This window comes from Chaetomium strumarium (genome assembly GCF_033439665.1).
Source record: "Chaetomium strumarium strain CBS 333.67 chromosome Unknown B0T15scaffold_7, whole genome shotgun sequence".
Lineage (NCBI taxonomy): Eukaryota > Fungi > Ascomycota > Sordariomycetes > Sordariales > Chaetomiaceae > Chaetomium > Chaetomium strumarium.
In genome coordinates, this window is record NW_026944435.1 from 169,691 (window position 1) to 192,503 (window position 22,813).

General features: G+C 55.9%; 8 protein-coding genes across 8 annotated transcripts; 4 read left to right on the forward strand and 4 right to left on the reverse strand.

Moving 5' to 3' along the window:
• Positions 1-356: 356 nt before the first annotated feature.
• B0T15DRAFT_514033 (uncharacterized protein) lies at positions 357-744 on the forward strand (the record flags this gene model as incomplete). The annotated part of the gene is made up of 2 exons (XM_062868091.1): positions 357-443; positions 484-744. The coding sequence occupies 2 exons, from the start codon at positions 357-359 to the stop codon at positions 742-744; spliced, it is 348 nt and encodes a 115-aa protein (XP_062717742.1).
• A 2,256-nt stretch (positions 745-3,000) lies between these two features.
• Positions 3,001-4,162, reverse strand: B0T15DRAFT_541572 (uncharacterized protein). Its single transcript, XM_062869868.1, has 2 exons — positions 3,415-4,162; positions 3,001-3,355 (listed from the first exon to the last, which is right to left on the reverse strand). Exons 1-2 carry the CDS (start codon positions 4,029-4,031, stop codon positions 3,217-3,219), a joined length of 756 nt encoding a protein of 251 aa, XP_062717743.1. The 5' UTR covers positions 4,032-4,162; the 3' UTR covers positions 3,001-3,216.
• Positions 4,163-5,427: 1,265 nt separating this feature from the next.
• On the forward strand, positions 5,428-6,351 carry B0T15DRAFT_569336 (uncharacterized protein; the record flags this gene model as incomplete). The annotated part of the gene is made up of 2 exons (XM_062870807.1): positions 5,428-6,201; positions 6,232-6,351. The coding sequence occupies exons 1-2, from the start codon at positions 5,542-5,544 to the stop codon at positions 6,349-6,351; spliced, it is 780 nt and encodes a 259-aa protein (XP_062717744.1). The 5' UTR covers positions 5,428-5,541.
• Positions 6,352-12,605: 6,254 nt separating this feature from the next.
• On the forward strand, positions 12,606-14,790 carry B0T15DRAFT_287807 (uncharacterized protein). The gene is made up of 3 exons (XM_062863665.1): positions 12,606-12,933; positions 13,021-13,228; positions 13,282-14,790. Exons 2-3 carry the CDS (start codon positions 13,091-13,093, stop codon positions 14,494-14,496), a joined length of 1,353 nt encoding a protein of 450 aa, XP_062717745.1. The 5' UTR covers positions 12,606-12,933; positions 13,021-13,090; the 3' UTR covers positions 14,497-14,790.
• B0T15DRAFT_287843 (uncharacterized protein) lies at positions 14,790-17,842 on the reverse strand. The gene has a single exon (XM_062863666.1). The coding sequence runs from the start codon at positions 17,676-17,678 to the stop codon at positions 15,084-15,086; it is 2,595 nt and encodes an 864-aa protein (XP_062717746.1). The 5' UTR covers positions 17,679-17,842; the 3' UTR covers positions 14,790-15,083.
• Positions 17,843-18,129: 287 nt separating this feature from the next.
• Positions 18,130-19,989, forward strand: B0T15DRAFT_287850 (histidine phosphatase superfamily). Its single transcript, XM_062863667.1, has 2 exons — positions 18,130-19,644; positions 19,710-19,989. Exons 1-2 carry the CDS (start codon positions 18,226-18,228, stop codon positions 19,824-19,826), a joined length of 1,536 nt encoding a protein of 511 aa, XP_062717747.1. The 5' UTR covers positions 18,130-18,225; the 3' UTR covers positions 19,827-19,989.
• Positions 19,867-21,286, reverse strand: B0T15DRAFT_287861 (uncharacterized protein). Its single transcript, XM_062863668.1, has 3 exons — positions 21,166-21,286; positions 20,138-21,107; positions 19,867-19,946 (listed from the first exon to the last, which is right to left on the reverse strand). Exon 2 carries the CDS (start codon positions 20,965-20,967, stop codon positions 20,152-20,154), a length of 816 nt encoding a protein of 271 aa, XP_062717748.1. The 5' UTR covers positions 20,968-21,107; positions 21,166-21,286; the 3' UTR covers positions 19,867-19,946; positions 20,138-20,151.
• A 234-nt stretch (positions 21,287-21,520) lies between these two features.
• B0T15DRAFT_541578 (uncharacterized protein) lies at positions 21,521-22,758 on the reverse strand. Its single transcript, XM_062869869.1, has one exon. The coding sequence runs from the start codon at positions 22,346-22,348 to the stop codon at positions 21,767-21,769; it is 582 nt and encodes a 193-aa protein (XP_062717749.1). The 5' UTR covers positions 22,349-22,758; the 3' UTR covers positions 21,521-21,766.
• Between the last annotated feature and the right edge of the window lie 55 nt (positions 22,759-22,813).

Below are 22,813 nucleotides of genomic sequence, written 5' to 3' on the forward strand. Positions count from 1 at the left end.
GTGACCTTCAAACCGGGCCGATAACGGCAGCTCGTTCATATCGCAGTCAAAGCACGATACAAGCACAGCGTCCTCGCCCACTTCGACACTTTTATCTCTTTTCGCCAGGAGAGTATTATACCTCTTGATCAAGTAAGAGCACTAATCCGAGGAGAGCTATCTCGTTAACCCCACCGACGGTAACTGACGCATATAGGGCGATTCGCGTGGCGAATTCCAGAGACGATTCGTCCCAACCCCTCGGAGTATACAGCCCTTCCTCCCTTCTCTCGGCCGACAGTCGCTGCTGTGTCTTCTCATCAGGTAAGACATCCTCCTTTCCGTTTCCGACGAATCATTGACTCTCGACGTCCAACATGGATAAGTCATGCATCAAGAAGGCAAGCTTCCATCTTATATGCCCCTGTCTCTCCCTCGCCCCTCTCTCCCTACCTCATTCCTCCGTAAGTGCTTCCGGCTCCACATCGCCTCGTATACCCCCAGCAACCGCGGTCGTTCGAAGTCACCGCCAACAACCAAGACTACAAAGACTATATCGCCGAGCCCTCGCCGTCGGTTGTGCAGACGCCAGCGCAGAAACCTCCAGCTCGCCAGCAACGGGCTGCTCGACTGATCTCTACGGCCGGGCCCAAGTTCAATGCTTCCTTTGGGGATCCTGCGGACGAATTCATTCTCCGGAAAGCTTGCTCCCGTCCGTCGGTCAAGAGCTCCCCAGGCCGAGGCAAAGCGCAAAATCGAGGATAGCAGCAGCGCCGGCGGCGGTCGCAAAAACACCTCGCACATCAAGACGAGGACCCGCGGCGAACTCTCGCCCGCTATGGAGCGTTGGCTCGCGGAAACACCGGGTCAAGAGCCCTTCCCCCACCTCGCTCCACCCGCCGCGAGTACCACCTTTATTACGAAGGCCAGCGCCGATGATACTGACCTGGTGTTAATGGGAGAGCGTGGCAATAACCCGAAATCGGGAGATTCGTAGGACGGCGATGGCGTAGTGACGATGGAGCAGTTGTTTGATTTTCTTTTGGGTCCTATGTGGGAGTGTGGCAAGGACAATTCAATGAAGCTGAATGCAAGAAAGTAGGTATATTTTGCGGGCATTTCTTTCGTGATTGTCTTGCTCTTTGCGATCTCCCAACTCCCATCTGTTCTTAGAGAGTTACCGCACCTGCTGAATTCTCGACTCTCAGTCTTCCACAGGCCGCGGCTTCACTGATCCAATGCTCATTGTTACTAGTTAGCCACACAATGCCTTCGCGCATGCGCCTGCTCTTGCGTTTCTTTTCTTTCGTCCCAATTCTTCGCTCGGATTGCTGTCACGCAAGGCTCCGCCGTCATCGACACCATCACGGGCGTCGCCGGGTAACCCCCCGGCCCTCTTCAACCTTACCATTGTCAACCCGCTTGTGGTCGGGGCTGGCTGCTATGCATGGCCGTCCTCTTCTCGGTGGAGGCTGCTGTCCGACTAGCTACCCTTGCGACACCTAAACCCCCACAAGACTGCCGCTTTGTTGACACTGAAGCTCAATCAGTTCACCAAGACGGTCACTACCTTCGGGGGGTGGAGTGCTGTCTCATCGGGTTCTGACGAGGACGGCCGTTGTAGGTACCGAGTCTACGGCTATGGACCGCCCCCTTCCCCTCCTCCGCCCTGTCCAGCAGCCCGTCGATCTCCACCACTGCATCCGCGTCGGGCGGGAGAGCCCGCAACAGCCGTATCGCGGCGCGGGCGCCGTCATGCGCCGCCTTTCCCACAAGCTCAGCCCGCCGCGCCTGCGGCTGAGCCTGCTGCCGCCGCCGCCAGTAGTCCCAAAGACGCCACCACAAGACGGTAATGAGGGGGGGGAGCCACTTCGTTAACTCTAGAGCTTGGCACCAGTTTGCTAGCATATCGAGAACGGCGACGGGGTCGACGTTTGCCGACCCCGTTGCCCCCGCCGTGGCCGTAGCGGTTTGCGTGGTGGTGGTGGTGATAGTAATGGTGACAGTAGTAACGACGGCGGCGGTGATATTAGCCATGTCATTGACAGCGGAGATGAAAAAGATAAGATCGACGGCATCCATGGTCTTTTTTTTTTCTTTTCTTCTTTTTTTTTTTTTTTTTTTTTTTTTTTTTTTTTTTTTTTTTGGGTTCACTACCTGCAGTCAGTGTGTCGGTGTGTGTGGCCGACCTCTTAAGATGCTGCCCGCGCGTCGGGGCGGGTAGTCGATACTTATACCCGATCTCCCCTCGACCGCCGGTCGTAGCTCCTACTGCAGAGACCCGTCTGCTCCCATCATGAGGGAAGGTGCGCAGCATCATTAAACGAAGGTGAGCGGACGTCTCGGACACTTCCAGCTGCACCAAGGGCATGCAGGGAAGTAACATGCGAGTATGCGACATGCCAGAGTGTTGGAAACTCCCGTCTCATTGACCTTTTTGTTATATTAGCAGGAGCACTTAGGATATGGAGGGCGCAACCTTGGAAGACACGCCAATACCCAACTTCCTGTGCCATGGCATGTTATGCACGGTGGCCGCTCATCCGCCACCAGTACCGTTATGCCCAGCAGGCCCGGGGCCCCTGCCACTCCGCGCCTAGGGCTCAACAAGAGGGCTCTCTCCTTGAGCTCCTCACCGAGCCTTTGGCTCAAGAAGATCCAGTTAAATGGGGACAAACTATTGTGTACAGCGACTTGTCAGGGCATCTAATTTCTAAAGGAGGCGACGAGCTGGAAGTGCTATATGGCAGAGTCAGATTGAGGAGCGCTTGCTGCGCTTTTCGAAACTACTTTCCCCTCTTTCACCGGTGCTTTTATTGTTGTGAAGTGAAATGTGTGGCATCGGGCACCTTAGTCTCTTTCCTCTCGTGGCGTTCTAATCAGGTGGCCCTGCCTGTCTTCGTGCATGGCCTCGCTAGTATATAAAAGCCCAGGGCAGCCCCCGGACATTGACATGAGCATCAGCATCCCTCCTCACTCTCACCGAGGAGGCGAATACACGGTATTCTCCTACTCGAATCGGGGGCCGGCACCCTGGTTGGTGCTTATGTGAAGTAAATTAGTCGACCGATGATTATAAACTATTTGACTTGGCTATTCTGGTTGCGGCGTTGGTTACCGTAGGGTCCGGCTTGCCAGGTTTGCTGGATCTGCTTCACCGCCCGCCAGCCTCGCTTCTGTCTTTTGTACTGTACTTATATTCTCTCTTGGTATCCTGTTTCCATGGGCTATGCTCCCTCACTCCTTTGCAGTGTTTCCAATGACTTTTGTTGCACCTATCCGCGACGGCGCATGCTGACTGGGATTGTTTTCATCTTGAGCGGCGGCGGTAAGAGCAGCGGCAGTTTCGGCGACAACTGTAGCGACGATGGAATCCCTAGTCGTCGTATTCGTCAGTCGGGTGTCCTGCTTCTATACGGACGGTGGCGTGCTTACACTGCTTTCTTGTTCTGTTCGTCCATGTCCTGCGTCGGCTCCAAGGCAGCGACACCGTTGGCAATGACTCGGGCCGTTGCGTGGGCGAGGTCGGCAACCCGATGAGCAGTCGTGGCAAGATCGACTGGCGAGTCCCGATATCTTCGCATCAACTCGAAGAGTCCGAGCAAACCAGCGGAGATATCACAAAGGCCCCTATAACCAAGTGGCAGTATATGAAACTGTAAGTCATAAGCGTTTCGTACCGCTGAGGAGTATATCGTAGAATAATCTACTCCGGATTCAAATCCATTTGCGGCGTACAAATACGCCGTAGTTGCGATGATATTCGCGTAACTAGCGGCGACGGCTACTACGCTGCCTCGCGGTGCCTTCGCAGCGGCAGACGCGATCCAGCCTGCAACATCAGCTAAGTCGTACGGAACTAGGACGTCCGGGTCGGGTGGGGGGATGCTAAAATAAGGATTTCGATCGCGGACTGGGGCGTAGCCTGGGATCGGATCAACTCGAATAGGGCATGTGGTTTCTTCGTACGGGGGAGGGGGTGTCGGAGGACGTTGATAAGGTTGATGAGGTGCGAGATAGCGTCTCAACCAGGCTCGGAGACGGTGTGCCATAGTGGGAATTGTAGCGTGCTAGATTTCGTTAGAGACGAGGATGGGTAGGTAGGAAAAGCCGAAAAGGTGAGTCTGCGATCAGAGGGAGAGTGTGGCTCTTTTCAGAATATAAAGAAAGCCAGGGGCGAGCGTTCAGTAAACAGCTTGCATGTCGCCACACAAGCATGACGAATGGCCCTCCTTTTTCGAAGGGAACACGTGGGCAGATACAGCTGTACCTTAAGTAAGCACGTGGCAGCCGTAGCAACCGCAGAATTCACGAGGGCTTACGCCACCGATGGCATGTCTACGTCACGGCGGCAAAACTGTCAGTCTGGACTCTGCTGACCTGGACAATTTTGGCTGCACAGTGCCTAGGGAGAATACGGTGCCAGGTCTGTGAAGTACGAACTCGCTGCGATACATGTCCGCCGCTGCGTAATTAGTAAGGCCAAGAAGAGTTACACGTGTAGGGAAGACCGAGCATGTCCCTTAGCCGTTGGGATTAGACAGAGTGGGTGGGGGAGTTGAAGGGTACCTAGGTTCCCTCCATGCCGGCGGTATAGTCGAGTTCGAGGTCTGCACACAGAAATGGGCAAATGCAGATAGTCTGAATACCTCGTTCGTTCTCTACCAACAGATACCTAATACCATCCACGAGTATAAGGGCAGTTGGCGCTGGTTCTTACGACGTTATTTTCCAAGATGCAATACTGAACATTGATTTAGCAGTGTACCTGGGAGATAGTATTACTAGCAATGGCAGAGTGGTATCCTCAATGGGCCTAAGGTAGGACTGGACCAGAGCTGTGCCCTTAGATCCAGACTTCAGGCTTTAGGTCCTGCTTCAGGAAATTGCTATGCCTACCAGGTATATACTTCACCTGTTGTCCATGCACGTACAGGCAGAGGAATATACACCACGCTTGCGTTCCTCTTCTAACGCTCGCGGCGACAGTGCCATATCGGGTCTAGAAGTTCAGACTGCCTTAACCACAGCACAAGGTTGGTGAACGGCCACCGGCACTTACACCCGGTTCCCTAACATGGATGCCACGAAAACTATTAAACGTAGACTCTATCGACAGTCCCGAAGTCCTAGATAGCGCGTGCGCTCGAGCCCATCAAAGCATGCCAGGCCGCGTTTCTTTGTCGTTGTTGCCGTTCAGCATTTTGAACTCTTTCGAGTCCCAGCTAGACGACGCCATTCGTGTCTTGTCACTTTGCTTGCGTTATGATGGCATTGACTGTCAAGACACCCGAAAATAGCGGCGCTACCCAGCCAAATTCGGTGGCTACAACAGCAAGTTCTGTACTTAATCTGTAATATAGAACTCGCTGTCGCACCCGCCGGGTTTATTAACGACTCGTGCAGACGTGCTGGGCGCCAAGCCGAGTAATCATGTCGGTTCCCTCTCGTTGACCTCCCTGCTGGCGATTGCTATCCAAGTCCTATTTTCTGGTCACTTTTCACCTTCGTCCAGACCATTCCTGTGCATCGCGCGGGCATTCTTTCAAGCCCGAACCCAAAATGCCCGTGCTTAGCGAAATCAGGTACTCGCGCGAGGCGACTGTCGCTGCCGTCACGGGGTACTTTGATTTCCTGGCCAAGATGTACCTCAACGAAGCCGACATTCTCAGACCACCGGAAGGGGGCTGGCCCGAGATCATGCCGCAGCGGCTCAAGGGCTTGGGCAAGACCGACGAAGTCACCTTGCTGCTGCGCCATCTCCCGTACATCCGCCCTAACTACGCCATTTCCGGCCCTGATGCAGGTCCCTGCGGCGTTCAGTTTTACTGCTGGCTTGACCCGATACGCTCCCTCGACCTCACGGGACAAGAGTCGCAAGACTCCGAGGAGGAATTCGACACGATGAAATTCATGACCGAGGGCGGCCACCGCGATGTGATTCCCTCACACGTTGTCGGTCTCACTTCGAGCGAGGATTTGGAGGACCTGTTCATGCTCGACACGCAACTTGGAGTCATTTACTGGCTTGAGTGCCCTGGCAGGATCTGGCACCACCCGACCCGGGAACGGATCGAAGACGATGCGTACGATTATGCCGCCGAAGATGAGGCAGACTGGCGAAACTACCCCGCATTTGCCATTGCCGACTTCTTCGAGCTTCTCAAGGACCAGTTCCGGCAGCTGGATGTCATTCCCATTAGCCCATCTAGAGTACTCGACGTGGAGATTTCAAGTCCGCAAGAAGCATAGCCCACGCTCCAGGCCATCTATCGTGAACATAGCTGGCCCGACCTGGATCGTTATCAAAAAGAAGAGTGTCTGAAAGCAGTCGGGGCGATGGCTAGAGAGCGCTACCCCATTTCGTTGTGACCTTGGAGAGGTATGGGACAGGGGGCGAAGCTAATCACATATTGGCAAGACCTCGGTGACGAGCCGGTTGGTCCGCAGTTGGTTTATTTATGGGGGTCTGTCGGTTGCACCTATTCTGTACGTAGTTTATGTTGTACTCGGCATGGCTTCCTGGCCTGCTCTATCGATACGAAAGTGGATAATAATGAATGGTAACGTAGCTGCTTGTGGATTGGACCTCTCGAATTGGAAGACAAGAAAGAGGTCGAGTGGCTCGAGTCTTCAGTCTTGTCAGCCGAGATGATAGTCAACCTCAGCCGTCCCCGAACCACTCAAAGAACTCTCAATATCCCGTGCTGCGTTCCTCGCTCACTTGATGCTCTCTGCACATCACGAATTCTTGATTTGTGTTTCCTCGACAACAACCACCCACACCCACTCCCCGGCTGCATTACCAACATGATAAAAGCCATTGTCGCCACCAGCGTGCTTGTCGTTTTCACGACGCCCGCCGCCGCCGCCGCCATCCTCACCTCGGCCGGCCAAGCTGAGCTCCACCCCATTGTCGTACCCACAGCGCGTCCGAATGTCACCACCACAGACCAGTGGACGTGCGTGACAGAGAGCGTGAAAGAGCGGTACTTCAATGGCCCGAAACCGAGCGGCAGTCTTGACATATCCATGATCTCGTACGGCTCCGAGCTGATTGAGACATGCAAGACGTCCGGGGCCTACCCCTATCCCTGCCCCTCCCGGACAAGACCCGTTGGTGCGGCGTCACCACAGCGCTACCGGCCTCGCTCCTCCCGGCCTATTCGTGGTATGCCAGCAATGCGTCCTCCTGGTGGTCGGTAAACAACGCAAGTGCCGTCCGGGTTGCGCAGGACTGCCCGATTCTCTGGTGCGAGGCGTCCAACTGTGCGTTTTTGGAGGCGCCATTTGGTTAAACCATACCCTCATCGACGGGGAATGCTACGCCGAAGCGAATCCCACTTCTGCATCAAAGAGCGGTCCCACCGCCACACCTGGCCAGGGCGCGACACCATCAGGCTCGACGCCCACATCGACGCCCACACGCTCGGCACCAAACAGCGTCGCCGGTCGAGCCGAGAATGGCCATATTTGGGTGGCAGCCGCCCCCGGACTGGCAGCGGCTTTAGCAATGTAAAGGTCCGCTGCAAGCTTACCGTATGTAATTGGGTACCGGTCTCGCAGTCCTTGATATATTGGGATGCCAAGCCTAAAAAGAAGAGTCAAAGAAGTTGGTTTTCATAGAGGTTCCCGGGAGTGGGTGGCTGAGGTAGAACTAAGAGAGCTCTGTGAGTGGATGGGTGAATCTGGCTACGTACATGCCTTATTTGAGTGAGGTACCCAAGCTGTTGAACCACTTGAACGCAATCCCCTCCGGAACAAAAGAAAAAGCAACTTCACTAGTACCTACCTAGGTACCTTAGGTACTTACCTGTTGTCTCTTGCCAAACATGGATACTGATTGCATAGTGATTCCTTCCTAATTCAAAACTGCCGGAGGTCCGGAACACAACCACCTCAATGATTTCCCCGAGATTGTTAGCAACTAGCACCCGGTGTCTAGCAGAGATGACTATTTATGCATCATATTGTCAGGCTGTCGCACAACCTGGAATAATCAGGCCCGGTCATGAACACCCTCTGAGTCAAGTACGGCCTTTTAAGGCCTCACACATATAACAAGCCCACACTCGCAGTCTACCTCATCCTTGGGCACCCCGTCATCAAGTAACAGTATTTTAGCACTTCCGCAACCCCGATAGATTCATGATTCCAGTAATTCTTTGGTTAGCGAGATTCTAAAATGGAGTGCCATCTGTAGCTTCGTCATCAAGTAACCAACCCCTGAGTCCCTAGCCGGTTAACTTGCACAGTAACGTTAACGTATAAGGGTCCTTTTTAATAGGCAAACACGCCGCGGGATTATACCAGTTATGAGCACTTTCCCTGGCTCTCCATGCTTTATAGATTTGTTCTTGGAGTAGTAGGAGAGCCTGCTCAGTGGAGTGTCTTTTCCTAGCTCCAAAGTGGTTCGTAGGCAGAAGGCCAAAGGTCTCTGCATAGGATAGGCGTTCCGCAACGAACTGCCCCCAGTATCTTGCCTAGCATAGAGAGCAGCGAGATGGGTCTCCAAGACTTGGCCAGAGTATAGTCGCTCTTCACTGGCTTCTTCAAGAGAATGATCTTAGTACTCATCCACTAGTTGGCGATGTCACCGTCTCGAAGCGACGTCCGGAATAAATAGAGCGCCCTATCTTTGACCACTAGCCTGAGCTATCTCTATACTACTGCCGGTAGCCCGTCTTCGCCGGGCACCTTCTATGGCTTAGCAGGCAGGACCTTTTATTCTACCGCTTCCATTATTAGGTCTAGCATATATTATAGTCCCCGTTAGTGTTGTTAGCCCTTGTCCTTGATTCTCGTTGGTAAAGTTGGGAAGAAGGCGTTGAGCAGCTCCTACGTTTGTTCTGCTTTACCTTCTATGACGGAACGTCGGGTCGGATAAGCGGGGGCATCTTATCGCCTATTATATCGCTGCGGGTTTACAGGTACTTTATCGCTTACTGGATGTTAGCGTTACTGGCTAAGAAGTCGTTCTTGTACGAACTCTTCTATCTGCGGATGGCGTTATGGTACTCCTTAGCTGCCATCTTGGCTTGCTGTTGAGCTCCGGTGCCGTTCGTCTACTACTGGACGTTGTTGTCTTAGGGGATATGTTCGAGGTTTACTGCTATTCTAGTCTTAATTTCCGCCTGGGCGTATCTTTAAAAAGGAGCCTTGTCTTATTAGGACGGTCCTCCGTTGTGATGTTGAAAGCTATCTCGATCGCTCTATGTTCTAAGCTATGGTTATAGGGGTGAATTGTATATCTAGGTAAGCAGCTAATCTATTAATCCTGTAGGTGCTAGTACTAGATCGATTATACTTTCTGTATCGCTTGATTGCCATATCTTTATACCTCTTAGGGAGAGGTTGTAAAGGGAGTGTTTGTCTATGAGGTTGATAATGCGATCTCCTTCGCCCTGTCTTAGTGGTAAGGTATTATCTCCTCTCTAGAGCTAGCCGCGGCGGTTGAAGTCGCCCGTAATAAATAATCCGATATCCGTTCTTATCCTTGTTCCATTTCGAAACCTACTAATTAGTCGGTTAATCTCCTTTATTGCATCTTCTAGTGCTTCGTCGCTACTACCCTCTATATAGAACGATACCATTAACACTACCCGGTCTGGTGGCAGGATACGTATTGCGCTAAGATCTGCCGCCGGCACTGAAATTTGCTTAATCTCTAGGTATATTACTTTATACCTATAGCATGCTCCGAATTGGCTAAGTCGCCTCTCGCCTTGTCGTTGGTATTAGCCTCGTCTAATTGTGATGAATTATTAGGACCGTCACTACCGAGCCTTCGATTAGCCTGGCATATGATTCGGAGACCGCTAGTACTATGTAATCCTTAAGCTCCTCGTCGTTTAACAGGCTCTTCTGCACCTCTCCCCGTTCAACGACCGAGGCGTTGATCTCAATAGGCCCAGCAACTGGTGGGGCGGTAGCCTCTCTATCGCTTGTATACAAGGCAAAATCGAGACGGTGAAGCTTCTTCTTGACAGAGGCGTAACATAGGCAATACATACGACGGACAGGATGATCCGTCAGCCCATCCACTTCGCCTTGTACAACAGCGAGGAGCATGTAAGGCTGCTTTGCGGAGGGATATAGAGCTGATCTTACTACGACAGACGCCATGGGAAGAACAGCACTCCACTGCGCTGTGGCCAGCGGCCAGAAAAGCATTGTTCAGTATGTCCTAGACAGACATCCAGAGCAGCTAGAGCAAACCAACCATGACGGCTGGACACCCTTGATGTGGGCAGTCCGAAAGTGCACCACGTGGTGCAGCAAAGAGACCTCAGAAACGCTAGCTGTCAAGACGCTGCTGCAGCACGAAAACTCCAAGCACGCATCTAGGCAGAAGGCGGTGGGCAAGTGCTCCGAGTTGGGCCGGGAGCCCACGAAGTGGACCGCCCTCAAGCTAGCACGGTACCATAAGGCAAACAAGGACGTTACCGATCTTCTCACTCCTACAGGCGAGGCGATTGAGGCAAGCGAGGACCAGGAAGTAAAAGAGGTTTGGAAGGACGGCACGAACAACCAAGCGAAAACCGCAACGGAGAGCGATGGGTTTTGCGACGCATGCTTGATGGTAGGTTTATATCTCCCTTGTTTAGTTTCGGCATCCTCTATACCATTCCTCGCATCGCCTTGCTGACTCGGATCACCGCCATCTGTGCTAACAGGATCTCAGCAAGTTCAACATTTTCTCTGTATAGGTATTTATCGTTAGGTGCTCTGATGGACTGAATAATCAGGTATGCTTCCCGGTTTACTTTTGATACTTACCACGTAGTAGTCATAAGTGAATCGGCACGAGTTGAAGGGCCGTCTCTCCTATGGCTATCCTGACATAGATAACCATACTGGCATGGATGACGGACCGTAGCGAGCGAAAGATATTTGATTACCTTACTTACCTCTTCCTATTCGGTCTTGATATGCGAGGTTCTCAGTGTTGCCTAAACTCGAACCGTGCCGCCTTCTTTCCAAGTCCACTGCCTCATCAGGGTTTGGACAAGCGTCAGTTGTGGCAGTTGTGCGGACTCATCAGTCAGATCGAGCGCATAGTGTAGTGGGTATTAAAACTTAAAGCAATCCTTCTGCCCGGCTCTACCCGATAGTTAGGTGCAGTTTGGTGTTTCGCACCAAGCCCGTAGTAATATCCATCTGACAATCGGGTCTTGGCTGCCTGCCCATCTCATCTTTTGGATCCCGCATTGTGCCCCTGACAAATGGAGCACTCGATCTCATGTTTGAAACCGCTCCACCCTCTGACCAGTGCGACGTCGCGCCAATCCCCTCAGCGCGTCAAATTGATTGCCGGCGAACCGGTCGAAAGATGGCGCGATCAAAGACTCGACTCGACAGCTGAAGGTTCCCGAGACATGGCCACCTCAGCTGCATTCGGACGTCCCTTCTGGAATGCCAGCTGCGCTTCGGTCGGGCTTCATTTCCTTTTTGCAGCTCACATCGATGCACACGGAAAAAAAAGTGGCGCTATCTCCGCAGCTGGACTGCAACCCTTGACACCTTAACACGGCATTTGCCGTCTGATGAGACTTCGCAAGCGGCTCCTGCTCATTTGCAACACAAGCCGGTATGGTATAACGTACCGGTCATGTCTGGTGCGAAAGTCGCACGGAACAGAGTTTCCGAATTGTCATCCCATCTTGTGCATCGCCAATTAACAAATCCGTCGTCTCACACGTCGGTGGCTGTCCGACTCGAGCACCTCGAGAGCTTCACTCACGAACCATTGAGCCGCCGTCGGAAGCAGGTCTGAATGCAACCATCCGCTTGCGCTCCGCTTGATCGACTGCATCCCGCTCAACCACTGGTCCCGCATGGTTGCCATGGCTGCCAGGGACCCCGGGCACTGGGCCCTGGCGAGATTGGCAACGCATGAAGGTGGCCCAATCCCCAGCCTCGATCCTCCTTGTCAGCCGCTCGGATTCTGGCACGCCATTCGATCGCGATTGAAGGGCCAAAGCGTGCCGTCCATCATCCCAGCCTGGGGTCGCCTTGGCAGCCTTGGTTTCGCCGATGCGGCCCCTGTTGGGGGACGATGGTCTCGGGCGAGGGAAATAATGCTCGCCATGACGCTCCATCGGCCGCAACTCCTCCGTTTCCACCATGTTGCTCCACGGGCCGCTTCCAAGTTTCTTTATCATTATTATTAAAAGGCGCTCCAGCACCGCGTTCAGCTGCTGTGTTGCGGCGCCGCCACGTCTCATCAGTCGACCCAACAACTGCGGCACAGTCGGGACGACGCAAGACTATTTTCTGCATCCGTCGAGCACAGGCTGGCTGACGAGCAACTCGAAACAGCGACCCTGGCCTGTCTGCCGCTTGCGTGGCTAAGCGCCATCCACTCAACCCGCCCGGGAAGGCGTCGTTCTGCCCACCTCACGGCGCTTCCGGGATCTTGTCGGCGCTGTCATTGGTCAGGCAACGCATTCCCTCCTCCGGAGAGATCCTCTGCCACGTTCGTCTCTGCAGCGCCTCCGCGCGTTTATCCAGGCCCTTCCGCCCGGCCACCATAGACGCTCGCGCACGGGACAGCCCGTCGTAGATTATTCCGCTTATAAGACCATCGGCTTCGCCGTACGCAGGCTCGGTCCGCCAAACACGCAGCCAGTCACCACTCGTCCCAGCGGCATGGATCCAACAACAACGCTCTTTACCTTTATGCTGTGAGTTCTGTTCTGCTTGAACACACTCAGTGTCTCTCGTTGTATATTTGCGCGGACGTTCCGCTTGTCATTCCTTTTCTCAGTCTGGTCCTGCGCTTGTGGCTCTGGGTGTCATATATAACCACTCTCTTTCGGACATACCCCATCGCTCTCTATTTCTTGAACATAGAGCTTCCACGTCTTCTTGCTCTCGACCCGCCAGGCCCTTTGTCTGAGGCCGGCTGTTTCATATTCGAGCTGTCAAAAGGGTCTCACTCGAATCGTCGTGGTACGGTCGCTCCCTGTCTCATCGTGTACCGCTCGATCATTCCCATGCATGTCTCACATCCAAACTGTCTCTAACACAAGGGTATAGACAAACCGATCCTTCGGTCAAAGCTGTCCATCTCATTGGGTCCTGGGACAACTTCACAAGGGCCTACTCAATGGAAAGAGATAGTCGGCGAGACCGTGGCGCATGGAAGGGTTGTTACAACTTCAAAGAGATCACATGCGAGGGGGATGCGGGTAGCGTTCCAAAGCGCAACGGGGGCCTCAAGATGGGCCACGCCTATTACTACTATGTCAGTGCATCTCGCTTGCAGGTGCGCGCCATGTCACTGACTGAGACATGCAGTACGAACTGGATGGCGCCTCAGAGACCCACGATCCTTTTCAGCCGACGACCACCACTTGCCCGTACCTTCCCGGCCAGACGGTCAACGCGCTCTGGATTCCGGTCGAGCAATCGGGCAGGAAGCGGAGTGCTTCATTGACGTCGCTCCGCGAAGAGGACTTCAAGACGATGGATCCGGCAAGCAAGTTTGTCTCTCCGAGGCCGGCGCCGAGCCCTCCCGAACCGGCCCGCCGCGTCGGAACAGCGCCGCTACGCATGCAGCAACCGAAGCGTCCGTCCAGGTCGCCGTCTCCGGGCTCCCGCTGGATGTTCTCGCCGCGGAAGCTCTTCAGCCGCAAGTCGAGCTGCTCATCGCTGAAAGAGGCGCCGAGCCAGACTCTGCGGGCAGAAGATGAGCGGAACCTCAGGTCTGAAGGCAGCCGCTCAAGGGACATCTCCCCTGAGTCGCTTCGGAAGTTCTTGGTCGACGACGCTCCGCTCGACCACGAAACCGACGAAGAGAACAGGCCGGCACTTGACATCCCGGAGGACATTGTCGAGGAGAATGAGGACGACGACAACTTCGCCACATCGGCCGTCTCGGAAACGGGACAGTTCACTGGCCTGTCTCCCCCGCCCCAGCGCGCCCTTTCCCCCGCGACAGCAGTGCCGTCCGCCACCGACTCTGCGGCTCGCAAGAGCTCACCCCTGTTCATCCCCGCAGCCCCGACTCGCCCACCACCACGGGCGCCGACTCTCAAGATCCCGACATCCACTCGCAACTCCCAGTCAGACTTCCCCATCTCTGCCCTCCGCTCCCAAGCCTCCCCGCAATCCCCCGACTCCGCCTCTCTGCCGGGATTCGACCTCTCCGAAGACGAGGACGACGACGAGCCGTTCTCCGGAGTCGACATCGACGAGGAGGACGATGCCCTCCCTATCCCAGGGACCGCCTCATCCGCACTCGACCGACCGATGATGATGGCCAAGAACCCGTTCGCACGGAACCTCGCCGCCACGCTGTCGACGTACAGCCTGCCCCGGACGGCGGGCACGGAAGGGAAGCTGAGCACCCCTGGGGTTGGAGGCCAGCCGGCTGCGCTGAGCGCGGTGGCGGCCGACGAGGGCAATGCCACGTCGCTGCTTACCGGATGTGAGATACCGGACGCCGGGCTGGGGGATTTGGTTAGTGAGCTTGGGTGGATGGCGGATTTCATCAAAGGGGAATGTGCCTAATTTCTTTCATACTCTCTCTTTTCTCTGTCTATGGTGGTTTGGCTCTCAAAAGGCGTGCTGGGAGCGGGATATTACAGGATACAAAATAGAGTACTAGCTTGGATTGGGATGGGTCGGCGTGGATTGCTTTACTTGGCATATATTTAGCGAGCGGGATCGGATGGGTTTATTAGATACCTTGGGGTCTTTTTCCCTTTTTGTTTCTGGGTTTATTATTCTATCCCATTGTTCGTTGCTGGGATACCTTATACATACAGTGAAGGAAGAGCACCCCTCAGGGCTACCACAGTAGATGATGGAATGGGCTAATGAGTCGGATGAGTACCTCGACCCTGCAGGGGGACGAGGCCCTTGGTCAGGTAAAAGGTAAAACGTTAGTAGATGAAGCTTAATCGACAAAATGATCCGCTTCGCATCTATTAAGTTGTTGATACAACAACCACACTTCGCGACGACGGCTTCCATCTTCAGGGATCTGAAAACCGGACTGGCAAGGTAAAAATATATCGATGGCCGCGGACCGACGCAAACCCCATCAAGTTTCAACATGTTCTTTTTCTGGACTTTTACGCCCTCTTTGCCCCCCATCACAGCGGGCCCGCGTTCGCCTCGCGAAACCTCTCCGCCAGCTGCTCACCCATCAGGCCTGCCTCGTACGCCAGGTGCCAGAACCGATGGCGCCAGAACCGCCGGCCCTCAGCCCCCCCAATACCCGTAACACCCGTGGCATCCCCGTCCGCCCTTCCGATTTTCCTCGCCGCCTCGACCAGCCGTTCCGCGGCGGCCACGTCGCCCACCGCCACCAAGGGCTTCAGCAGCTCGTGTAGCGTTGCCAGCGTGATGGTGGTACCGCTGACAAAGACGCGGTCGAAGATCCTCAGCGCGCGCTGCAGCTCCCCGGCCTGCGCGTAGCCCTTGATGACGCGCTCCCAGAAGACGCGGTCGATGCCCCGGTTCTCGTGCAGGCGCCGGTTCTCGATCAGCGCCGTCACCGCCGCCGCGTCGGGCGGGTCGAGCGAGAAGTAGTGCTCCGCCAGCATCGTGTAGATGTGCGACGACAGCTCGAGTCCGCGCCGCCAGATGTGGCCGAGGACCGCCTTGACCGGCTCGCCCGCGCGGTCGCCCTCGCGCAGGAGGAGGTGGAGGATCTTGGCGTACGTCTGCATGTTGATCTCAATGCCCGCCGATCTCATGGCTGAGAGAACGCGCTCGACCAGCGCGACCTGCTGCTCGGGCGCGAGGTCGCCGATGTGGTTGAGGGTGCCTTCCAGCAGGACGGTGAAGGTGGCCACGTCGGCGCGGATGTTGATGCTGCGCATCGTGTCGAAGATCTCGTCGATGCCCTTCATGTCGCCGCGGCGGACGAGCGGGCGGAGGAGGGTGTTGAACGTGTAGATGTCCGGGTCGATGCCGTGCTTGGCGGCCCAGGACAGCACCTTGGTGGCGTCGCCGTCGCGTTTGAGGCGGAGGAGCCCGGCGAGCGCCGCATTGACGGGCTCGACCGTGGGTTGCACCGCCATGGCGGCGTATTGGGGGTCATGACGCGCTGCCCAGATCTTGGCCATCTCGTCGAGCGCGCGGAGGCCGGCCTGTGGTTCGCCGCAGACAAAGAGTCCATGTATGCGTGCCGTCCAGATAGCAATGTCCAGCTTGGCGCCCGATCTTATCAGCTTGTCCCAGACCGTCTTGATGCCGGGGGCGTTGTTGGCCTTGACGCAGCCTTGCAGCATCGAGTTCCATGTCTTGATGGTCGCTTTGATGCCGATACGCTCCATGCTGTTCCACACTCCGGTGGCCTCGCGGAACCGCCGCATCATGGTGTAGGCTAGGATAAAGTAGTCGAACATATCCGGGTGCTTGGCAAGCTCCGCGATGCGCCCAGCATCGGGCACGGGCGCCTTCCCCCAGAACTCCTGCCATGCCTTGTTCACCAGTCCCAGATTCCTGCCCTTGATCGCGTCCCCCAGCTGCCGATGGACAGTTACCGTCAGCTGTTCCGATTCATCTCCAAAGACCGAAGCGGAATCCATAAAGGCGTTGCCGTCATTGTTTCCCTGCCTTGTCGGCCACATGAACCGTGGGAGATCCGGGAAAGTGTCGAATATCGCCCCGAAGTCGTTGCGACGCGGTGGCCGCGCTTGGAAAATGAGACCCTTCATCATCTGGAGGAACGGCGCAGCCTCTCCCTTCACGGACCGGGAGCGATTCACGGGATCCGTCAACAGCTTATAGGTTGCAAAGGCTGCGAAAGTTGGCCGGGTCAGAGTCGGGAGCATGTATTGGGGGAACATGGCTCCGAATGCCTCTTGTAGGTGAGGCCGCTGCTGCGGCTTTCCATCTCCACGGAAGGCCTTAGCTTTGAGGTGGTCCGACCCTCGGGGCTTGGGTGAGAAACCGCCTTGGGCGGGTGCTCTTTGCTCGCAGAAGACCCTCCAGGACCCCAGCAGATCGCGCAACAGAGCATCTCGTCGCGCCATGGCGTTCTCGTAATCTTTCACTGAGCTGTAGGCGTCGGGGTCCGTCTTCTGCCGGTAGATGTGCTGGACCAACTCGATCACCAGCGTAGCCCAGGCGGAAGGCTTGAGGACATCAAGCGCGATCATGATCTCCGTGATACGGGAAACGCTTGGAAGACGGTCCAGGTCGAAATCCTGCGGCTTCTGGAGAGCCAGCGGGTTCAGGAGGACCCCGGCAATCTGGTTCTTTACAATCTGGGGAACAACGGTGCCGGGCTTGACGATCTGAGGATATACGGTCTCTTCGAAATACGAGTATGCCGCGGCGATCGAGGCGCCTTCCCGCTCCAGCATTATTTGTATCTTCGCCACATCTGTCACCAGCTCGATGCCGACCGTCCCGGGTCCCTGGACCCCAGACATGGAAGGCGCCTCGGCCTGGCTCTTCACGATGCTCTGGAACATGGCAAGAGACGAGGACTGGCGAGACGACGGGACGTGTCGAGGGGGCTGTGTCGGCGCAGTGGGTTGCGCATCGCCCGAAGGGCCCCGAGGCATAGGCGTCGCGGGACTAACCTGGCCTTCGTCCTGCACCTGACCGTCACGCTGATCATTTTCAGCAACCGCAGTGCCGCAGTGACTCGATATTCCGCGGCGCGCTCGAGCTTGGGATGCGATGAGCAGCCTGACCCGACATCGCAGGCAAACACTCCCTAACCCGCGCATGATCGTTTATTGGCGGGTTGCGGTTCGAGATAAGGTGAATGCAGTGCATCCTATGACCAGCAGCTGCTGCAGTCGAAGTCAAGCAATTGTGCCGCGAGCATCCCTGCACCTCGAGCGGCGGCACGCAATTATTCTGTGGCGGTTGCTGTGTTCGATGTCGTGGCTCAAAATTTCGCAACGGGACACATCCGGAAGTCCGTTGCAACAAATGGCCAGGAGGGTGCCCCACCGAGCGTCCCGGGAGACAGGGGTCATACGGCCCCGTGGGCCCCTCACCGCTTCCGCTTCCCTGTGACGGAGGAGCCGTGTATGGCAGGTCCGACCCTGATGAGCCGTGCTCCGTCAGTTCCATGAGGGGCCAGGTACCCGACCCTCCTTCCATCTCGTATTTAAAGGTATTCCCTAGCAGCTTGGAGCTCTGCCCCGAGCTCTATAATTTTTTGGGCTTCGATTCCCCCAAGGGAAGAGGAGCAATATTATTATTATTAACCAGGTACTGTACGCGCACAAAGTAGGCCAACAACTTACAAGCGGGCACGACACAGCCATGACGTCGCTGGTCCCGCGTAAGCCGTACACGGACGATGAGCTCCGGAAGCTCTACCCAGACAGCCTGGAGCTGCAGCTGGTGCAGATCCTGATGCGCCACGGCGAGCGCACCCCCATCTCGGCGCGCTTCCAGAACGCCGGACTAACGCCATGGTGGCCGTATTGTTCCAGCGCGCGCCACATGCGGTCGGCCGTCCTCGCTGCTGCAGACACGACGACCGACCACCCCTTCGACACCATGAAATGGAAGCGTCGTCTGGAGACATTTGGGCCCAATGACGAGCCCGTCGTCGCCCGCGGCCCCAAGGGCGAGACGGACGACATCTGCGACCTGGGCAGCCTGACCGACCTCGGCAGGCAGAGCACGTACAAGCTGGGCCTGCGCCTGCGCCAGCTCTACATTGATCGGCTGGGCTTCCTGCCTCCGACCATCTCCTCCGCCGACTTCCTCTACCTGCGCTCCACGCCGGTGCCCCGCGCGCTGGAGTCCCTGCAGCAAACCTTCTCGGCGCTCTACCCACCCTCTACGCGGAACCCGGGGCCGGACGGCAAGTTCCCCGCCCCCACCATCCTCTCGCGTGTGCCGGGAGACGAGACGCTCTACCCCAACGACGGCAACTGCCGCCGTTTTGCCGCGCTCGCCAACGCCTTCGCCCAGCGCGCCGCCGACAGGTGGAACAACACGTCCGACATGGAGTACCTGCAGAAGATCTACGGCAAGTGGATGCCCAACGGCAACAAGGTCGCCGTCGACTCGCACCCACGCCTGTCGGGCATCATGGACACCGTCAATGCTACGCTGGCCCATGGGCCGGAAACCAAGCTTCCTAAGGAGTTCTACGACGGGAAAGCGCGGGATATCATGGACAAGGTTGTCGTGGAGGAATGGTTCGCCGGGTACGTCGAGTCCAAGGAGTTCCGCACGCTGGGGATAGGGGGCCTGCTTGGGGATATCGTCGGGCGGATGGTCGGGAGCGTGGAGCAGCAGACGGGGACGGGCGGGCCGGACTCGCTGCTGAAGCGGACGGGGCAGGAGGACCATAGCGCCACGATCCGGTTCGGCCTGAGCGGGTGTCACGACACCACGCTCGCGGGTGTTCTGGCGAGCCTGGGCGCGTACGGCATGGACCGGTGGCCGCCATTTACGAGCCACGTCGCGATTGAGCTGTTCAGGGAGTCCAAGATCCCGCCCCCCGAGGCAGAGCCGGCGAAGAAGAGCTGGTGGACTTCGCTGTTTGCTGCCGCCGGAGGGCCTACAAACATCGGCCGGCGACCGACGACGGAGCTGACGGCCGCTGAGAAGAACAAGCTCGATGGATACTACGTGCGGATACGCTACAACGACGAGCCCGTCACTGTACCGGCTTGCCGGCTGCCGGGGAACCATCTTAAGGGCGACGAGTCGTTTTGTACGCTGGTGAGTGCACCCTATAATATCGCAGATTTGCTTCTTGGTAGACAATTGGCTGATGTGACCTCTAGGCCGCCTTCAAAGCCGTTGTTGACAAGTTCACCCCGACGGACTGGAAGCAGCAGTGCCGAATGAACAGAGACCAGCCCACTCTCCCGACCGGAGAGCCGGAATGGGCGGGCCACTGAGGGCCGTTGATCATCTAGCGCTTATTGAGTGTAGCCAGAATAACCAGCCCAAATTTGCTGCGGTTCGAACGAGAGGGAGGGAGGAGATACCTACCAGGTAAGAGGCAGAGCCTTGGCTACCTATCCTCTCCGGTTGGACATGATTTCAGCGGACTCGAACAGAAAGCGGGATAGGATGGTTACAATACAATTTGTGCTGCAAATACATGCTGGGAGACAAACGGGCGCAGGAACAGGGTAATGGGGCGTCGAACAGACTAGGTAGAAAAGAAAATGATAAACATGCCCACAAATTGGGACACAGATCCTACCTTACCTCGTCCCCTTAGGCACTGACATCCACGTGGCCCATCTGATCCGCCAACTCGGCCACCCGCTTCTCCTCCGCCTTCTCGGCCTTCGCCCGCCTCTTCCTCGCCCTCCTCACCTCTACCTCGATCGCGGCCATCTCGACGTTGAGTGTCGCCAGCCGTGGGATGATCTCCTCCACTGCCTTGATGGCGTGCCCCTGAGCCTGCCTGAGGGCCAGCGGCGTGAGGATGCCGAACCAGCGGAGGGGGTCTGTGGGCTTGTCTTTCGGTCTGGGTTTCTGCTCCTCCTCGCTTGTGGGCCCCGGCTCCTCTCCCTTTTCTTGACCCTGCTCCTTCTTCTGCTTCTCGTCTACAGACCCACTACTATCGTCTGTCGCGGAAGGGTTTACTCCGCCGGACTTAGCATCAGCATCAGGAACCGACTTCTCTGCCTCTTTGGATTCCGTTCCAGATCCAGATCCATCGGACGTTCGTGACACCGTATCCGGTTCCGACCCTGACGCCGATGGCGGGTATGTGCGGACAGTAAATACCGGCCTGTTGGCGCCGGGATCCGTGTCCCCTTTCCCTTCCGCTTCCGCTTCCGCTTTCCCGTCCTTTGGCCCGATTTGGATCCGCCGGATGGCTTGCATCCGCTCGTCGTAGTAGTCCTGCCCGTAGTAGCGGATGCCACGCTCGGCCGAGAAGTTGGCGCGCGCCAGGCTGTGGAAGATGTCGGCCTGCACTGTGTTAAGCGTTCCGCGGAGGGTGGTGTACTCGTCGAGCAGCGCGAGGTAGTGCTCGAGGAGGAGGTCGATGGTTTCTGTTGCTGCGCTGGCTTGGTTTGACATGGTGCAAAGCTTGGCTTTTCTCTCTGGCTTTTTTGACCGGTGGTCCGGACTCGGAAAGGGTGGTGAAGTGTGGAAGGCGATTTCAAGATGTGTTGATGCTTAACTCCGTATTAGGGGTGAGGTCCAACTGATATGGAACCCTGTCCGATCTGATAAGCTTAGGTACTGATGTTGAGTGATGATGAGCCCTGCTCTCACCCCACTTTAGTTACCTGGCTCACCTGGATACCGGTACGGATTACCACTTCACAGAGGTCTGGATGTAGCAGTCTAGTCACGCTTTCCATGTAGAATTTAACATCGATGACCTCACCTGACGGCCAATACCATATTAAAGTTCCCTTGAGAATAACTGAGTGAGGCCTGGCAAGAGTAAGTCAATTCCCGGCTCGGGAGAGGACCTAGGTTAAGGTATTGTACAATACGTATGATCCGTAAGGTATGTAAAGCATGTACGGATTACCTTACGGAATTCTTATCAGATCCGGCAATGTGTGAGCTTGGCTGTTTGTCATGGTAAAAACCAATCAACGCTACATTCACCCTTTGCTGAGGCTTCGAAGTGTCGAATATCGTTCAGCTCATGAGCTGTTCCATGTTGGGACTTGGAAGTTATCTCAGATTCAGACCAGTAGTTACTCGCTGGGCGTCCCAAAGCGGCCAAACCCAGCTCCCCGCCAAGGAGGCGAGCTGGTTCATCCATCAACCCCCGATTTTCACCTCAATAAGATCACGATCTTCTACATGTGCTTGTAAGGATAGAAAGCCACTGTCCTTCTCCCACCAACTGTGCCCGAGGTCACTCCTCCCCCTTCTTCAACTCATCCTCTTCCGGCTCGAAGTCGAACACCCAATCCCGCTCCCAGTCCCATCCTTCCGGTTCGTCTGGATGACGCGTTCCGTCCTTATTCCGCTCGACCCGCCTCCCATCGACATACAGGGGCGGATAGAGGATATCTTCAAAGTACGGCCGCGGTCCGTTATCGCACTCCTGCACCTGCTTGTACTGGCTTGCTACCAGGTCGTCCAGTCGCTTGCTCCTGATGTTATGGTGGCTATTCCCCCGCTTGATGATCACGTGGATTGGTTGGTTAGGGTTTTGCGAGAACTGGCTTCGTGAGTCCTTGTCGGATTCATGGAGCAAGAGATCGTAGCAGATAAGCGCGTGGCGGCGGTGCAGCTTGATCACGTTGAAGTGTATGGCGAAATGGGTCAGTTGGTGCCCGGCTGCTTCCGCCATGGCCTTGGTGACCGTTTCCGAGAGGTTTTCTGCCCAAGGGATGACATCCGAAGAGTGTCGAGACTCGGCCTTCAGTTTGATGCGTGCGAAGAAGAAACCGTACGCCGGCCTTGGTCTGCAAGGCCGCACGGGTCTCGTCATCTATGTAGTACTCTCTCCCTCCGGGCATTGTAGAATGAAGTGAAAGAGTGCAGGGCACGTCGTGTTGGAGGTTTGATACGACCAAGGGGGCCAACTTGGTTGGAAGGTTTCGGTGGGCCAGGAATGGTACAGGAATCAAGTAACAGGTATACTCCGTGAGCTAGGGGGGTACCATTTCAGCCTTGTACTCGAGTCTAGCAAGTCGAAATGTACCGAGATTGTTAATTATTACTACTACTTAACTCGTTCTCGTTTGTTTTGCCGCCCAGTACTCGACTCTGCCATTTATTACGAGTAGATAGTACCTGGGAGTTGTGGTGCCGCCTTCAGCTTCCATGGCTAGTGTACGGATTAGACATTGCGGACATTACATTTAAATTTCTACGGTGTGACGTCTCGCATACCCGTACGGACCATCCATACCGGCCGCAGGCCGCCGCAACGCCCACAAAAGACGCGGCGTCT

What these genes read in the sequence shown, in the direction of transcription:
- B0T15DRAFT_287843 (XM_062863666.1), bottom strand. Translation starts at nt 17,678, where the DNA reads ATGCGCGGGTTAGGGAGTGTTTGCCTGCGATGTCGGGTCAGGCTGCTC.
- B0T15DRAFT_541578 (XM_062869869.1), bottom strand. Translation starts at nt 22,348, where the DNA reads ATGACGAGACCCGTGCGGCCTTGCAGACCAAGGCCGGCGTACGGTTTC.
- B0T15DRAFT_287807 (XM_062863665.1), top strand. Translation starts at nt 13,091, where the DNA reads ATGGAAAGAGATAGTCGGCGAGACCGTGGCGCATGGAAGGGTTGTTAC. An exon ending in GCCACGCCTATTACTACTAT is followed by an intron (nt 13,229 to 13,281) that starts GTCAGTGCATCT and finishes TGAGACATGCAG; the next exon opens with TACGAACTGGATGGCGCCTC.
- B0T15DRAFT_287850 (XM_062863667.1), top strand. Translation starts at nt 18,226, where the DNA reads ATGACGTCGCTGGTCCCGCGTAAGCCGTACACGGACGATGAGCTCCGG. An exon ending in ACGAGTCGTTTTGTACGCTG is followed by an intron (nt 19,645 to 19,709) that starts GTGAGTGCACCC and finishes TGTGACCTCTAG; the next exon opens with GCCGCCTTCAAAGCCGTTGT.
- B0T15DRAFT_287861 (XM_062863668.1), bottom strand. Translation starts at nt 20,967, where the DNA reads ATGTCAAACCAAGCCAGCGCAGCAACAGAAACCATCGACCTCCTCCTC.
- B0T15DRAFT_541572 (XM_062869868.1), bottom strand. Translation starts at nt 4,031, where the DNA reads ATGGCACACCGTCTCCGAGCCTGGTTGAGACGCTATCTCGCACCTCAT. An exon ending in GAACAGAACAAGAAAGCAGT is followed by an intron (nt 3,356 to 3,414) that starts GTAAGCACGCCA and finishes TACGACGACTAG; the next exon opens with GGATTCCATCGTCGCTACAG.